At 36.7% G+C, this 18,258-nt stretch overlaps 1 protein-coding gene across 1 annotated transcript; it reads right to left on the bottom strand.

The window, feature by feature from the left end:
• Positions 1-1,766: 1,766 nt before the first annotated feature.
• Positions 1,767-12,135, bottom strand: oatx (organic anion transporter X). The gene is made up of 10 exons (XM_016247661.1): positions 11,602-12,135; positions 8,952-9,055; positions 8,181-8,335; positions 6,793-6,961; positions 6,435-6,558; positions 6,241-6,356; positions 4,230-4,444; positions 3,860-3,968; positions 2,125-2,331; positions 1,767-2,009 (listed from the first exon to the last, which is right to left on the bottom strand). The coding sequence occupies exons 1-10, from the start codon at positions 11,980-11,982 to the stop codon at positions 1,865-1,867; spliced, it is 1,725 nt and encodes a 574-aa protein (XP_016103147.1). The 5' UTR covers positions 11,983-12,135; the 3' UTR covers positions 1,767-1,864.
• Positions 12,136-18,258: the final 6,123 nt, after the last annotated feature.

The raw sequence follows: 18,258 nt of genomic DNA, 5'->3' as shown, positions 1-18,258 counted from the left end.
CACACACAGCTAAGGATTCTGCAACTTAATTTACCGAGAAATAACAACCACCACCATCAATCATTTCATTTCAGTCGTGTTAGTCACTGTCACAGCTGTGTTGGTTTACACACTGTTAAACATTTTGTGTTTCAAGTTTTGTGAGTCCAGTAAAAGCAAACAGGGAAAACGTAAGTACTGTTTTGATTGTTTTGAAAGTAGTCTGGCCATTTTAATTTCTAGTTGTCGAATGTTTTGATTACAATGTGTAAAATGTTGAACATGGTTTATCTAATGCATTGGGTGCCATGAACTCACAATAAACAATATTTTAAACAATTAAATTTTACATTTATTAATAAATTGGTAACACTTTATTTTAGGGTCTCTTAACTAGTTGCTTATTAGCATGCATATTACCAGATTATTATCCATTTATTAGTACTAATTAAGCACATATTAATGTCTACATCCCTAATCCTACCCAATACCTAAACTTAACAACTACTAACTATTAATAATCAGCAAATTAGGAGTTTATTGAGGGAAAAGTCGTAGTTAATAGTGAATAAGTGTTCCCTGTTCTAAAGTGTTACTTAAATTAATGCAAAATTAACGAGCATGAATTAATAATAATCAGTGGAATAAATCAACACTTACATATTAAATGCTGTAAAGAATTGTCAGGTTCATGATAGATAATGCATTAGCGAATGGTAATTAAATAAACTTGTAAAAAGTCACCTTTTTGTTAACAAAATGCAACAAAAAACATTTTGTTGCATTTCGGATACAATAAAAAAAATGACAATAAAATCAGATGCAATAAATACAAGTTTTACATTATTAAGAACCTTCATTACTGGCGGTTTAAATAATCATACATAAATGATCATAATTGCATTATGTACTGTATAATAACATAAAGCTCTTCTAATGCTCTGCATTGAAACATTGAAACAAAATCAATCCCTGCAATCATGCATTAAATTCCTAGTGAGAAAAAAATTCAAGATTATCAGGTGAATGAGGACTTAAATTTCAGTCTGTTTCTCACACTGCATGTGTCATATAGACTACACTCTTGGAGATTAAAAGAATAGATCACCCAAAAATGAACATTTGCTGAACGTTTACTCCCCCTCAGGTTATCCAAGATTAGGATGAGTTTGTTTCTTCATCAGGTTTGGAGAAATGTAGCATTGCATCAGTGTCTCAGCAATGGATGCTCTGCAGTGAATGGGTGCCGTCAGAATGAGAGCTGATAAAAACGTCACAATAATCCACAGCACTCCAGTCCATCAGCTAACATCTGGAGAAGCCAAAAGCTGAGACAAATCCATCATTAAAACGTTTTTAACTTTTAGCTGCTTCCAGCTAAAATACGAGTCCATAATCCATAATAACGCTTCCTCCAGTGAAACAGTCATCTTGTCTGAATCAGGAGAGAAATCTGCACAGATCACGCAGATACAAGCCAAAACAGCTCTAAACAAATATGTGGCTGGATTTTAAAGTGAGAGGACAACAGGAGATGGACTTTTTCACTGAGGAAGCGTTATTATGGATTATGATATTTTATCCAGAAGCAAAGGTTTACAGTTAAAACGTCTTAATGCTGGATTTGTTTCAGCTTTTGTCTTCTCCAGATGTTAACTGATGGACTGGAGTGGTGTGGATTATTGTGATGTTTTTATCAGCTGTTTGGACTCTCATTCTGACGGCACCCATTCACTGCAGAGCATCCATTGCTGAGGCACTGATGCAATGCTACATTTCTACAAACCTGATGAAGAAACTAATTAATCAGTCCAGTTTTGTTGGTCTAGACTGAGACAGCAAGCAGCGACGATGCTTGAATGTTTGTCTCAGTGTGTAATAATTATTACTTTAGGTGAACTGAAGTCTCTGACAGTGGATGAAGCCCAGAGGACTTGCTCTCTTCACATGTTCCTCCGCTCTGTTTGATGTCCCGTAAGGCCAGCGGCTCACTCTGTGTCTGTTCTTTACGACCTTGACTTTTCTTTTCCCTGTACGAGTGAAATGTACAGTAGAGTGTATAATGAAACCGATGGTGAAACAGAAAGCCAATCACAGTGATTCATCACGGATACAGATCGCATGTGAACAGCTCTGAGATGTTACCTTTTCTCCTCTACATCCTCAATGGTATCAGGCAGAGGAATGTCGAGGGTTTCTGGAAGCAAAAAGGCTATGAAACCAGCGAGCACAGCGGATCCTCCATATACAATGCTAGGCAGAGCCGGCAGGATCTCATCCAAGATCAGGACTGCAGGAGCGGCCATGGAACCGATTCTGGCCATCGTGGAGACAAAGCCCATGCCGGTCTGCCTGTGGATCAAACATGTAAACTCTAACCCTATTAATGTTAAAGCGAACATTGCTATTCTCTACTTATGCAAAGTACAATATCTCTAATGGATGTGCCGCTTGGTGATTGTTGTATTATCATTAAACATATTAAGCTACCATGTACAGTAACATGTCTTCCTCTCTCTGTTTATGTTTTATTTCTGGTACCACTTTATGATAAGATTCTATGTATTGATATTAGTTAATGAATTAGGTGTCATAAAGTATATGAACAATGTTTTTCCAAGTTGAGTTTCTTTATTCTGTTGAACACAAAAGAAGATAGTTTGAAGAATGATGATAATTAAATAGTTTCTGGTTTCCAAAGACTTCCACTGTATTTTTTTCTCCATAGTATGGAAGTCAATGGCTACCAGCAACCAGTTTGGTTAGCAACATTCTTCAAAGTATCTTCTTTTGTGTTCAACACAGGTGGAACAACTTGAGGACAATGTTCCGGCGGATGACGTAAGGCGTAGCATAAGCTCCAGTGAGAAGAGACGAACGCGGAAATGCAGAGGAGAGACTAAAATGCAACACAAGTCGTGAATTAGAATTACAAAACGAGGATTTGTAAAGAAAAATGTCAGAGGATTTCGATAGAAGCCAAGAGGAAACTGGTTTTTCTTTGCTGTAAACAAAACTTGGTTCTCGCGAGACTAGCATATTCTCACCGGAGCTACGTGCTACGTCATCCGCTGGAACGCCACTCACTCGTGAACGTGCGTACGGCAGCGGAAACTAGAGATCATGGTTTATAAAGTTTTAATATGGATATTTTTTTACACAAATGCATCGCTTTGCTTCAGGAGGCCTTTATTCATCCCCCGGAGCCGTGTGGAGCACTTTTTATGATGGATGGATGCACTTTATTGGACTTCTATTGGATTATTGAATATTAACACCCATTCACTGCCATTATAAAGCTTGGAAGAGCCAGGATGTTTTTAAATATAACTCAGATTGTATTCATCTGAAAGAAGAAAGTCATATATAACTAGGATGGCTTGAGGGTCAGTAAATCATGGGGTCATTTTCATTTTTGGGTGAACTATCCCTTTAATTGATTTTAAGTCTGGCCATCCAAGATGTAGGTGACTTTTTTATTCAGTATAACAGAAAAGCAGATTTCAAACCATGGTCCTTGGTGATTCATAAAATGCTCAGTGGCTACTGGCACTTTGAGAGTAAAAAAAAAGCATATCAAGGAAACCAAAATTAATACCCGTGGCTCCTGACGATATATTGAGGTCTTATGAAGTGAAACGATCAGCCTGTGCAAGAAACTGAACATTATTGACAACATGATTACCTGTAATCCAGAGCCTCTTTTTGGACTACCAAAATTGATTACCAAATTTATTGTTTATGTAAGACACATACTAATAAAATGGCACTTTTTTGATGATAGTTGCCTAACAGCTTAATGATTAAAACAAAACTATCACCTTTGGCTGCTTCAGACAGATTCTATCAAGTTTGTCTTCTATAGTTTGTTTAATCTGACCTGATGACAGTAGGGTAAAGCTCTCCAGTAAATAGATAGATACAAGTAAAGGATGCTGACGTGAAGCCCTTTCCGAGAACGGCGAGCGCTGTCCTTGTGATCTGCATATCTGCAATGACACAGCTTCATTACCAGTTAGTATAAATCATTGAAAGATGTGCGTTATATTGGAGAGAGGCTTGTGTTGTCACATGACATATGACATTTAACAGTACTTTTTGCCAAATCTTCTTACTTTTTGTTCTTATATTTACATTATTATTTTGTCTACTCTATAGAAGCAGTCATTTATTTACAGTTTAGAAAGTCAGTGTATTCGCATTAGGTGGATGATGATGGCATTATAATAAAGACATCGTCATTGTCTTACCTTTAGGAACAAAAATGTTGGCAAATATTACAGACGCTGACACGAGGAGACATGTGCCTTGGGTTATGCGTCGGCCCAGAAAGCTCAGCATCAGAAGAGCAACCAGTTTAGCCGGAAAATCTACTGCGCCAAAGATTATCTGCATCAGATAAATGTTCACCCCGAACTTCTGTAGGTCCATGGCCAGACCGTAATACGCAAAACTAGTCGAAAACCTGTTAGGAAGAACAACAGAGTATTCATTTATTTATTAAAAAAAAAAATCAGCTGATTTCCAAAAAAGGCCTAATATTACCTAATGCAGAATTCAAAAACTTTCCATCACATACAGTTTTTTCTCCACAAAATAAAAATTATATTCATGTATCAGCTTTAATTCACTTTAAAATTCTTTAATCACAAATAGACCTAGATAAAAGAAGTTTGTCAAGACAAACTTTAGGTTGGCTTGAGAAAGCCTAGCCTGAAAGTTTAAAGCAGTTGTAAAAGCCTGAAGTTTGAAAATTTAGATAGATTAGATAGATGTTGATAACATGTTTCTAGCATGATTAACATGTTTTTAACACGATTGGTTTGTTACTAGCTTTTTGCTGGCATGATTAGCATGTTGCTAGCATGATTAGCAAGTAAATAGCATGTTGTTAGCATTATTAGCAAGTTACTTGCATGTTGCTAGCATGATTAGCATGCTACTAACATTTTGCTCGCATGTTTGCTTGATTAACAAGTAACTAGCATTTTGTTAGCATGATTAGCAAGTGACTGGCATGACACTAGCTTGATTAGCAAGTTACTAGCATGTCTCTTGCATGTTTCTAGCCTGATTAGCATGTTACTAGCATGTTGATAGCATGGTTAGCATGCTACTAGCATTTTGCTAGCATGATTAACAAGTAACTAGCATGTTGTTAGCATTATAAGCAAGTAACTAGCATTTTGCTAGCATGACTAGCAAGTGACTGGCATGTCACTAGCTTGATGAGCAAGTTACTAGCATGTCTCTAGCATGTTTCTAGCCTGATTATCATGTTGCTAGCATGATTAAGAAGTGACTAGTATGTTTCTAGCATGATTAGCAAGTTACTAGCATGCCGCTAGCATCCTTTATAGCATGATTAGCATGTTACTAGCATGTTGTTAACATTATTAGCAAGTAACTAGCATGCTAGCATGATTAGCATGCTACTAACATTTTGCTCGCATGTTTGCTTGATTAACAAGTAACTAGCATTTTGTTAGCATGATTAGCAAGTGACTGGCATGACACTAGCTTGATTAGCAAGTTACTAGCATGTCTCTTGCATGTTTCTAGCCTGATTAGCATGTTACTAGCATGTTGATAGCATGGTTAGCATGCTACTAGCATTTTGCTAGCATGATTAACAAGTAACTAGCATGTTGTTAGCATTATAAGCAAGTAACTAGCATTTTGCTAGCATGACTAGCAAGTGACTGGCATGTCACTAGCTTGATGAGCAAGTTTACTAGCATGTCTCTAGCATGTTTCTAGCCTGATTATCATGTTGCTAGCATGATTAAGAAGTGACTAGTATGTTTCTAGCATGATTAGCATGTTACTAGCATGTTGTTAACATTATTAGCAAGTAACTAGCATTTGTTGTTATCATGATTAGCAAGTGACTAGCATGTCACTAACATGATTAACAAGTTACTAGCATTTCTATAGCCCGATTAGCATGTCGTTAGCATTTTTATAGCATGATTAGCATGTTGCTAGCATGATTAGCAAGTAACTAGCAAGTTGTTAGCATGATTAACAAAGTTACTAGCATGATTAGCACATGATTAGCACAAAAATGCTACAAAATGCGTCATATTTTTACGGAAAAGCAAGCAAAACAGGCACTATTTTTGGAATCAGAACACCCAAATTGCCGTATGTCATACAGTAAGATGCAGGATGGTGAATTATTTATACACAATAGTAGCCGTAATCACCATCCAGATGTTTTGCATTGTACAGACAGAAACAGATCAAGCCGATTCTCACCACACGACCATAAGGCACATGGATATCTTCCTCATGGTTGGTGTTTTTAGGAGATCAAACACAGTATAAATGCTCTTACTGGACTGAACTTCTTTCTGCATGTGTGACTCCAGCACCTAAACATGAAGAGGTCAGTAGAGATTTATGAATGGTAGTGTATATGAAATATGAAGCACAGATATGAAATGTGAAACCTCTAACGTGATCTTCTCTGTCATCTCGGGCTTGCCGTTGATTTTAGCCACGCGGTGGAGATGCTTCAGTGCTTCCTCAGAGCGACCGTTCAGCACCAGCCAGCGAGCAGATTCAGAGTACCACCTTTAACATGAGACATCTCTGTACGTGTTATTGTACGCTGCGTTTGTTTGTACTCTGTGCAGCATTTCAATAGCTCTAATTAGTCTGTGTGTGTGTGCTTTAAACGCCCTTTGAGACCTTATGACCAAAGACTCATGAGACCTCTTGTCTTGAGAGATGGCTTCTGTTAAGTTATTCAAAACTGTGGTCTTATCTTGCATTTAGCATCAAAGATTCATGTGCATAATCTCTTACCAGCTATAGAAGAAGAAGGCAAAGAAGGGAAGACAGACGGCCACTTGTATTTTGCGCCAGTCCTTCAGACTGTACGCCACTCCAGCGAGAATCATCTGACCAAACGTGAAGAAGAAAGACGAGATGGTGCCCACCAGCGTCCGAGCCTTAGTAGGAATCCACTCCACCTCTGAGAAATGTGTTTATGTAGCACTTTATATAATGCAGGCGCTACTGTTTAAATGCAGCTTCACAGTAATACACAGGAAAACAACTGTGTTAATGTGTTTCAGCTGTAAAGCAGCTCTACAGAAGACAACAGCATCATTATTCAGCTCAATTCAGTTCAGGTTTCGTTCTCATCTGACGGTGTCAGTGAAGTGATAATATTTTCCAAGTATTGTCTAATAGACACTTACCTTCACAGATTTTCTCTAAAATAAAATAATATTCACTTCTGTTCAAAAATTTGGAAACAGTAAGATGTTTTTTAAAGAAGTCTCTTCTGCGCATCATGGCTGCATTTATTGGACCAAAAATAAAGAAAAAACAGTAATAATGTAAAATATTATTACCATTTAAAATAATGGTTTTCTATTTTAATATACTTTAAAATATAATTTATTTCTGTGACCAAATCTGTATTTCCAGCATCATTCCTCCAGTCTTCAGTGTCACATGATCTTCAGAAATCAGTATAATATGCTGATTTATTATCAGTGTTGGAAACAGTTGTGCTGCTTAATATATATATATATATATATTTTTTGGAACCCTTGATACTTTTTTCAGGATTCTTTGATGAATAAAGTTAAAAAGAACAGCATTTGTTTAAAATAGAAATATTTTCTTACAATATTGGTCTTTATTAACACTTATATATCAATTTAACAAATCATTAAATGAATAAAAGCATTCATTTCTTTCAAAAAAAAAGAAAAAAAGAAACAAAGAAAAAAAATACTGATTGTTACAAAAGATTTCTATTTTGAATAAATGCTGTTCTTTTTTACTTTTTATTCATCAAAGAATCCTGAAAAAAAGTATCACAGGTTCCAAAAAAATATTAAGCAGCAAACCGTTTTCAACACTGATAATAAATCAGCATATTATACTGATTTCTGAAGATCATGTGACACTGAAGTCTGGATTTATGATGCTGGAAATTCAGATTTGATCACAGGAATAAATTACATTTGAAAGTATATTAAAATAGTAAACCATTATTTTAAACTGCAATAGTATTTAACAATATTACTGTTTTTTCTGTATTTCAGTGTATGTATAGACATTTATAGTAATTGACTTTAAAATTCATTGTTCATAAAAATGAATTTCCTGTGTTAATAATTTTTTTATATTGTGTGTTGGATAAACCAATCAGTTCCTTTCTAATGAGAGACACTCACTGAGTGAGACGGCGTTGAGAATGACTCCGGACACAGACATTCCCGTCAGGAATCTGAAGATGCAGTAAACCACGTAAGACGGAGAGAGAGCCGTGAACGTGCCTAAGACAGCGAGCTGAAAATATGACCAAATCAGCATGCCCTTTCGCCCAAACCTACAGGAGAATAAAGAGTAAAGACCTGATTCTGAAATCACCTTCACTGATTCAAAACGGTACTGTGATATTTTTGTAATCCATTAAATAAAGGAATGAATGAATGAGTGAATGAATGAGTGAATGAATGAATGAATGAATGAGTGAGTGAATGAATGAATGAATGAGTGAATGAGTGAATGATTGAATGAATGAATGAATGAATGAATGAGTGAGTGAATGAGTGAGTGAGTGAATGAATGAATGAGTGAGTGAATGAATGAATGAATGAATGAGTGAGTGAGTGAATGAGTGTATTAATGAACAACAATTGAGGCCGAAGTCTAACAGTCTTATTGTTACTAGTCCTATTTGAGATCATAGTGTCCATGTGAATGCAGCTTAATGTATGCAACATTGTGGTGTTTTAACATAAGAAACACAAAACAATACACTGGCATATGGTTTAAATGCACTTGTACATCATTGATTTGCGACCTCACATGTGTACTAGTGAAGAATAACCAGACACACAGTTACGGAATCTTTTTACTGTCCAAAAAAGCATCACATGTGAATGTGTTTTGTGTGAAGGTGTTATAATGACAGCGGAAACAGCAGGTTATGCATGCTTTACCTGTCGGATAAGCCTCCAAATATAATGGCACCTGTCAGCACTCCTCCCATGTAAATGGTCTGGCTCATCTGTTTGAGAGGACGGAGGGTACAAACCAAATCCCACTGTGACAAATAAGAGAAAAGCATTACTGCAAAACATGGATGGCAGCTCGCGTAACATGTGGAAAAGTTTCACTTAGGATCATGTTTCTGTGGACAACAATTACAGAAGCCTTTTGCTTTGATTTAAGATAAAACATTGGAAAGGCGCCAGTTTGCAAATCCCTCCTCTTCAGGATGGACTCATCACTTGCGTGATCACCGGACAAACTCCTTCCAGTTTATATAACTCTCCAATTGATCTAATTTACTCAAACATCTTTCTGATTTTCTTCACTGTGAAAATGAGACTCCTTGGTTGTTCCCCTGAAATAAAAGGAGGAAGGAGACATTTGACTCTCTCACACTCACCTTAAGTGACGGATGGCCAAAACTCACAATATTCATTTATTTTATAAATACACATAAGCGTACAGATTTTGTGGATAAAAGGAAGTAGCTTTCCAAGCATGTCACAAAAAATCCCAGCATGTCACAAAATGCTCTTAGTGTATAAAATCTTTTTTGTGGAGGGCACGCACTTACAGAACAGAAATGTTTTTGAGAATGAAATGCATTTTGCGACTTGCTAATTTAAAAAATGTAATGCACAAACATATATCACTTTAATTTTGTGTCATGCTGCTTGTTTTTTTGTTCAAGAAAGATGTTTGCCTTTATTTGCACGAAATGAATAGTAATGTAAACTGTGCTTGTATTTGATGTTCCTGTGTAACTGATGGGATAAGATTAGCAGGCTCCTCTCTGATATCTCAGATAAAGCGGCTGATGGAGGAGAAGTGTGATATTTTCAGACTGATAATACAGATAATTGTAATGAGATGGAATATTTGAGATTTTACGAAGTCACATGTTTAACCTGTTAACTGTTAGCATCCCATTATCAGGACACTTGGCACATTTTTTTAATATTGTCTTTTCCCTATCACGTTTTAGTAATCATCCTAAATTAGATTTGAATTAGATTCTATGGAAATGGCACTTCAAGTGTCATATTACAAAATGTACTGCAATATTTTATAATCAAAACGTTTCCTAATCTTGACAAAACACATATCATTGGAAAGGTCTGAGTCTCAAGGTTCCAATATGGACATTTTGTGATAGAAGTAATAATGTGAGAGAACATTTTTATGTATTTTAAAAAATCCTTGGAGTTTTTCGTGTCACCCGGTGGCTGTTTTTGGTATAGCGCCGAAACAAATCTCACAGGAACCTCCATTTTTGTGATATCAACTTCAAATTTGTAACATAACTAAAGCCACAGTTATGGCCAGTGTTGGGGAAAGTTACTTTTAAAAGTAATGCATTACAATATAGCGTTACTCCCTAAAAAAGTAACTAATTACGTTACTTAGTTACTTTTTATGGAAAGTAATGCGTTATATTACTTTTGCGTTACTTTCGCGTTACTTTTTAAATATAAGCAGGGCTTGATTGTTTAAATATAAGAAGTTCTATTTATAGCAAATATAAAAGCCCTTTCACACCAAAAAGTGTAATGAATAAACCTCAGGCTGAAGGAAAAGTAAATTCAGGTCTGTACAGTAGTACGCCGGAGAAGAAACACTCTTCAGCAATAAACAAACAGCACAATTGTTAGTTTCTCTAAAGTCATTTTTGCTTATTAGTACGGTTGAACTGGATCAGCAAAGCTCAGCAGCAAAGACAATGGGATTAGATACATTTGTGTTATTTAACATATTTAATTATTGCAGGTTTGCCTCATATTCTGAGTTTGCATTTCACAGTTTTAATTCATTTTGATGAATACTAAATCTGTTTTTTGTGAGTGGGATGAATTAATGCACATTCACATTTAGTCTAGAGCTACAGTAACACCTCTGTACTCCCGATTTCTCCCAGTATGGGGACAGGAGAGCTGTCAGGCAATAAATGGGAAAACAAAGAAACTGGCATTACTTTTTTGAAAAAGTAACTCAGATATGTTCTTGTAAATTAAAAAAGAAATGCGCTGCTTTACTAGTAACTTGAAAAAAGTAATCTGATTACGTAACTCGCGTTACTTGTAATGAGTTACCCCCAACACTGATTAAGGCTTTGATTTATATCCAAAACATTCTGTAAAATATTTATTTTATATAAACTAAAACAGTTGAGTACAGCACATTTTCTTTTCAGTAGGCTAAACTTACATTTCTATAACTTTTTTACACTTTCATTTTTTTTGTAATGCTGCTTGTCTTCTTTAAAAAGAGACCAACCTCAGGTCTGTGTTGCAAAGCGTTCATGAGTGACTTCATGGATAAGTTCGGATAGTGCATTTTCACGTCTGTGTTATGTTTATTTTCTCATTTCATATTATTATTCTAATTGCAAGCTGCAGTGTAAAAAAAGCTGAATTGTAAATCCATGCTCATGTGAGAAGGTATTCAACATGATTTGAAAAAAGCATTTAAAAGGTGCCACTAATTTGCCTACTGGCTTAGAAAATTTTGTAATTCATGCCATAGCTTTTTTTTTTTTTTTAAATACTAAAAAGTATAGCACATCAAGTTAGGACGTTGGAGCTGATGGAAGCGACTTACTTCTGACACTATGGATGAGATGAATTCAGTCTTGTCGTATGTCCAGCCCTCAGCACAAGCCTCTGTCTGCAGGTCAGATGCATTTGTGTGACTCGGTTTGTCTGTGATTAAATGCCACTGAGCGTCGGTGTACCGGGAGCATCTGGCCGGTGTGAGTGATGAGTCCAGCGGGATGAAGGCTCGCAGCAGCGCCGCCGCGCTCTCGTTCAGCGCCGCCGTGATGTTCGGGATGCGACAGTGATGCTCCGGTACACCAGCAGTGAAGTTATTGAGTAAATTCTGGCTAGCCATCAGAAGGCCCGGGATGGACAGAAGAGTGACATGAATCATCTGAAAGCGTCCAAACCCGCCAACTTCATCCAGAAGATCCGCAAAGCCCATATTGGTACAGTATTGATTTCTAGATCTCCTATATCTCTATATTTCTTCTTTCCTCAGCAGACTGACACAACTCACCACGACTGAACTCTCGATGTCACGTAAAAAAAAAAACGCAAACATGTTATTTAAAACTTGGAATGATTCATTTTGAGGTTAATGGTTGCCAAAGGAGTTTCTGATTTCTGAACGCCAAACATTTTCCAAACACAAATCTGAAGTGAATTAAAAGTCACCCCCTCCATGTGGTCTTCATTGTTAGACTTTGAGTAAAAAGCCTATGGATAGTTTATGGGGATGCACATAAATATATTGTATACACATACACACAAAGAAAAAAAAATCATACAGACTTGCGAACCCAACCATGCATACACAAACAAAAACTCAAACTTGCAAGCACAACCATGCACATGCATGCAAACAAACAATACACTTTCACTCATACGCGCTCACACATTCACTCACAAATATTAACACACACACACACACACACACACACACACACACACACAGAGTAATAAAGTTTTAATCTGATTAAAATACCCTGTGCTGGAATTTTCATAAAGAGCTTGTGCAGGACAAATGACCTTGACAAGGTAAGCCAGGTCTCATTTTCTTTACTATGTCTTTTTATATAAATAAGAAAACAATTATTTTGTAAAGTGCACTTTACTTTTTTTTGGCAAATGTTTGTCATCCTAAATTGTGCTTCTGGTAGTAACTTGTTTTATTTAAAACCAACGTACGCACACAATCTTATGTCATTTATATAAGTCAGGTCAGGTAGAGATACTGTAGCTTTTTTAGGTAGCAACTGTGTTTTCACATTTTACAAAATATGAACAGAGCATGTTCATACTAAACAGGTCTTTTCTTGTTCATTCACAAACATCTTATCTTACCACTAGGAGTCCTCCGAGTTCCTGTAGTTTCAGCTGAAAGGAATAGGTCACCCAGAAATTACAATTTGCTTAAAATGTTCTCACTTTCGGGCCATCCAAGATGTAGAGTTTGTTTCTTCATTGAAACAGATTTTGAACTTCATTTGGAACAGATCAGTGTCTCAGCAATGGATGCTCTGCAGTGAATGGGTGCCGTCAGAATGAACCATGTACAGTTGAAGGCGCAATCTTGGCCAGACAGTCATTAAAATGGGTCTTGCCTTAGTAAAAAGTTTGAGAACTACTGTTCTAATAAAACTGCGAGCTTTCTTTATCAGTGTTAGTTTTTGGGTTAAATAGTGACTGACTCCGGTACACTTGTGTGATAACTGATTAGTACTGTGATCATAATTGATGTGTCTATCATATGAAGACCAGAAATGCAGAAGGAGCTTCTGAATGCATTTTAGATTTTTTTTCTATAGACTTTGACATGCCATACTTTACGTTTGACTGAGGGTCAAGGTGCCCATTTAGCGGATACTTATGACTAATCAGGTGGGTCTTATGCTGAGATATTGTTATTTTTGTAGATGCATTCTCTGGTTTGAAGGTGTAATTAATCAGATTTATGCACTGTGTTTTTTCTGCTGATTTGGCTAATATTTGTGTTTTTCTCTCAGGTAAAAGAAGACCAGGTTGAGAGAATGGCTGCAACAAGATCCTTATCCAATGGCTTCTGTGACCTTTCAAAAGTACAAGACGCTGTCCCGGAGAATGTAGAACATGTCAGGGAAAAATGAGGAAGATGATGGAATAAAAGGGGGCAAGAGGGCAGGTTTGAAGTGAGGGACAAGGTACACCAGGAGGATGAATGTTAAGAAAAAAATTGCTGACAAAGGAAAGGTTGTACGTGGACTAAAAATGTCCAAAATGGTAAAACATTAAGCTTTTAAGGGTCTTAAGTTGATGAGTAGTTGCTGGTTAGTGTGAGTTTAATGTGAGACCAGGGGTCTGTCCCAATACCCACACTTGCAGTCTTGACCGCTTGAGAATATGTGTCCCTGCAGCACAAAAGCAGTGTTTAAGTCGCTGGGGTATATTTGTAGCAATAACCAACAATACATTGTATGGGTCAAAATTATAGATTTTTCTTTTATGCCAAAAATCATTAGGATATTAAGTAAAGATCATGTTCCATGAAGATATTTTGTAAATTTCCTTCCGTAAATATATCAAAACTTAATGTTTGATTAGTAATATGCATTGCTAAGAACTTCATTTGGACAACTTTAAAGATGATTTTCTCAATATTTAGATTTTTTTGCACCCTCAGATTCCAGATTTTCAAATAGTTGTATCTCAGCCGAATATTGTCCGATCCTAACAAACCACACATCAATGGAAAGCTTATTTAGCCTTCAGCCTCTCAATTTTGAAAAATCGACCCTTATGGCTGGTTTTGTGGTCCAGGGTCACATATGTGCATGTGACAGATAGTAGGTGCGTGAGACTGTCCCAAATCTGAAAACTGCCGAAGCTCAAAACACACTAAATCTCTAATAGCACTTCAGCGTAACCATCACTCATCATGTTCAGGAACGCATTTGCTCTGAAAATGTGATATTTTGCGGACCTTCCATTGTAAGTAAGACTAATTAGATATTACATATAATTTGGTAGTAAAACATAAAATGTTGCACATTTTATTGGTGCAGAGATGAGTATGTGTATTTTGTAAAATACTGCTTTTTATCTCTTATGTGTCATCTGTTACATAAGTTACATTACTGAACAGACATTTAGAGGTTTATTTTAAAGTGCAAAGTATCGAAAATCAACAGGTGCAAATAAAACGCTGTAAAAAGTGTGTCCTAGTGGGTAATCAAAAGTTCTACACACTTTCAGTCTTCCAGAGATGGCAAAAGTACACACATCCTTCACTCAACACTCTTAAAAATAAAGGTGCTTCAAAAGGTTCTTCAAGCGATGCCATAGAAGAACCATTTTTGGTTCCGCAAAGAACCATTCAGTCAAAGGTTCTTTAAAGAACCATCTCTTTCTTACCTTTTTATAATCTGAAGAACCTTCTTTCGCCACAACGAAAGAAAGGTTCTTCAGATGTTAAAGGTTCTTTATGGAACCATTTAGACAGAAAGGTTATTCTATGGCATCGTGAAGCACCTTTATTTTTAAGAGTGAAGTAGAAGCACAGATACTCAGGTTTAAAAAGACTCTGGTAAAAGTACTGACTACACTTTTTTACTCAAGTTAAAGTAAAGAAGTATGGGCTCTGACATGTACTTAAGTAAAACCTAGCCATTACTACCTGTTTTAGTGTCACGGTGGTAACTGGACCTCACATCATATTAATACATTAATACAAAATAACTTATAATTCAAATGTTGTTAGTTAATGAATGTATGCAGGCTGAACAGTTTATGTTTACTGTGCATTCATATAGTACAGTATTTCTCTTCAAAGACACCTCTTTGGACCATTATCATGCAATTCAGCGTTCAACACTCCAGACAACTTTTCTCGAAGGATTCTTGATCCTTTCTTTGTGGCATGCACCTGGTCTCTTAATATCTCTTACTATCTGAGAGAAATAGAGACTGAGCTAATTGCCTGACGGAGGCCAGCTATGCGGTTCATGACAGCAACCTCTGCATTATACTGCATATGAGTTCTCTCTACCACCAATATTAAATTAAGAATTGTGATTACATCATTCTGCATTTCAGCTTCTCATCAAACTTTCTGTCCAATCGAATGCGAATCAAAAAAAAAAAAAAAAAAGGTAACTTTTACTATAATAAAACCATGGTTCATTTTCATAAAGGAAAGAATCAATAAAAATTGTTCTTCAACTGCTGACAGTCTTTCTGAACCATGCAAAAAGAGACAAATTGGACAAAATATCAGCACTGCTGGGATGCCGCTCAGCTATATAGTTAAGTTATAATACGTGACCAGCTCCGTCATTTAGAGTCATTCAAAGCCAGAAACACATTTTGAGTTTGATGCATGGAATGACAATGTAAACTCTCTGCTTTCTGTCCAGTGGGCAATTGATGTTGAAAAGACATCCAAATTGACATAAAAAAAACAACAACAGAAAAACAGGTCAAACATGCAAATCAAAATGACCTCAACAACTTAACATGACATTTTAAACTGAACTTCAAACATATTGACCTACATATACATTAAACTCATTTCAGTGTGGGATTAACGTCCTATTTTCACCCCATGTTTGACGTCAAATCAACATCATAATTGATAATTATGACTACTCCAAACTGTTGTCAAGATATGATCATTTAAAAAGTGACCATCTTAAAGGGGTCATCTGATGCGATTTAAATTGTTCTTTCTCTTTGGAGTGTTACAAGCTCTTGGTGCATAAAGAAGATCTGTAAAGTTGCAAAGACTAAAGTCTCAAATCCAAAGAGATATTCTTTATAAAAGTTCAGAGTCAGCCACGCCCCCCTAAAACGTCTCGTTCTAACATGCCCCCACATGTCTACGTCACTATGTGGGAAGATTTGCATAACGCCGCCCAAATGTGCACGCAAAGAAAGAAGGCGTAACTTTTATTCTCGCTGTAGTATTGTTGCTGCCGCCGCCGTGTCGTGAAGACGCTGTGTGCTTCGTTATGAAAGCGAAATACTTTGTTTGGTCTTCCAAAAGAGAACGATATCCGCTTCGTCATGCCTAGAGCTGATCTGTGCTGGTCGCTGACTCGTCGCTCCGGCCGGACAGGGCATCACAGTATGGTGAGGGGCGTAACATTTCCGTCACACGCTTGAGGTATTCGACCAATCACAACGCACTGGATAGCTGGCCAATCACAACACACCTCGCTTTTCAGACCGATGAGCTTTGTAAAAATCGACACGTTTCAGAAAGGCGGGGCATAGAGGAGAAACAATAATGTACAGTATGTGGAAAATAATGTGTTTTGTGAACCTTAAACCGCATAAACACATTTCATTACACCAAATACACCAAATAATGTTCTTTTTAGCAACATCACATGATGCCTCAAAAGATTCCAAAATGATTTTTAGTTTTTGTACAGAATAATTCATGCAAACAAGCACCGAGGATAGGCTACCCCTGTATTTATGACAACTTGCATATGTTGTTGCTCTCCTGTATAATTCTTATTTCCATTATGTGACAGACATCATAGTCAGTATTACTGAACGCTTGTGCATCATGTTTCGTTTTACCGTAAGTCATCGTGTATCGCCTTGGTTTTTAGTGTCGTATCGAGCTCGGACTCTACAGGGAGGAACCCTCTAAACTAATTATTAAACGCCTCGATTAACAACATCCAGCAACCTGTATTTGATTGTTTTTGAACATGAGAGGATGAAAACAAGTGAGTTCTGCCAGAACGGTCTTCTCTTTCATATTTTCAGGTCGAGAAAAACCATTATCCTTCATCTGCGTTTGCACGGTGTTCTGTCATGCCATTAAAGAGTCATTGACTTCTAATACGCAGATGGATTGTACTCGAGTATTATGTAATATCTGACGCTGTTAAAGGCTGTATGTGAAATGTTTTTCCTGATGTAGGCGCTCATCATGGAGTTCGGGAATGTGAGTGCGCGTTTATTAGAAGGATTGTGAGCGCGAGTGGAAAGTGTTGTGAGGCTCTTCTGTACGTGGCAGCGACTAAAAGCACTGCAAAACAGCTGAACTAGCTGCTCTTTCCACTCAGACCGAGGTAAGCGCTGTTACATTTCAACCATTTACGCCGACTGTTTGATTTGTAACAGTTCTGCGTTCCACGCGACAGCAACATAATAACGTTACCTTTGACATCTGACCTTTACAGAGCTCTTATTGCTACAGTGTTTCTGATGATGCTGTTCAGATTCTTCCATTGCGTTCACGTCTTAAAGTACAGAATATCAGCTGACTGTAAGCTTGAAGTTGTACAATAGCGTTTTTGATCATGTAAAACCTGTATTAAAATAAGCTTGGCTACGTTTATATCGTTTGTATTCCTTAAATACTAGCTGTTCGTTCATTTCTGAATTTTTGGCACAAGTGTAATGTGAAATATACTCTACTGTTTTAATTTATTGATTTATGTAATTCCACTTTTACCTATTTTATCAGTAGACTCAAGTTATCTGCTGTAACGAGTCTAATATTAATATTACTGAGTATGATTTAGTTTGTTTATAACAGCATGCAGTGTCTAAATGTAGCTGAAGATCTGCATTGCTTTATTAGAGTTATATATATATATATATTAAAGAGTTTTGCTGATGTTCTCCAGCGGTTGAAAGCTTCAGGCACACACTGCTGTAAGCAGCAGATCCTCTTGGGCTGGACAGAAAGTTTTCTAGAGTTTTCTAGAGTTTTCGCTCT

This window comes from Sinocyclocheilus grahami, unplaced genomic scaffold (genome assembly GCF_001515645.1).
Source record: "Sinocyclocheilus grahami isolate Dianchi unplaced genomic scaffold, SAMN03320097.WGS_v1.1 scaffold847.1, whole genome shotgun sequence".
Lineage (NCBI taxonomy): Eukaryota > Metazoa > Chordata > Actinopteri > Cypriniformes > Cyprinidae > Sinocyclocheilus > Sinocyclocheilus grahami.
Note: the sequence above shows the minus strand (reverse complement) of the source record. Positions and strands in the feature narration are given on the sequence as shown.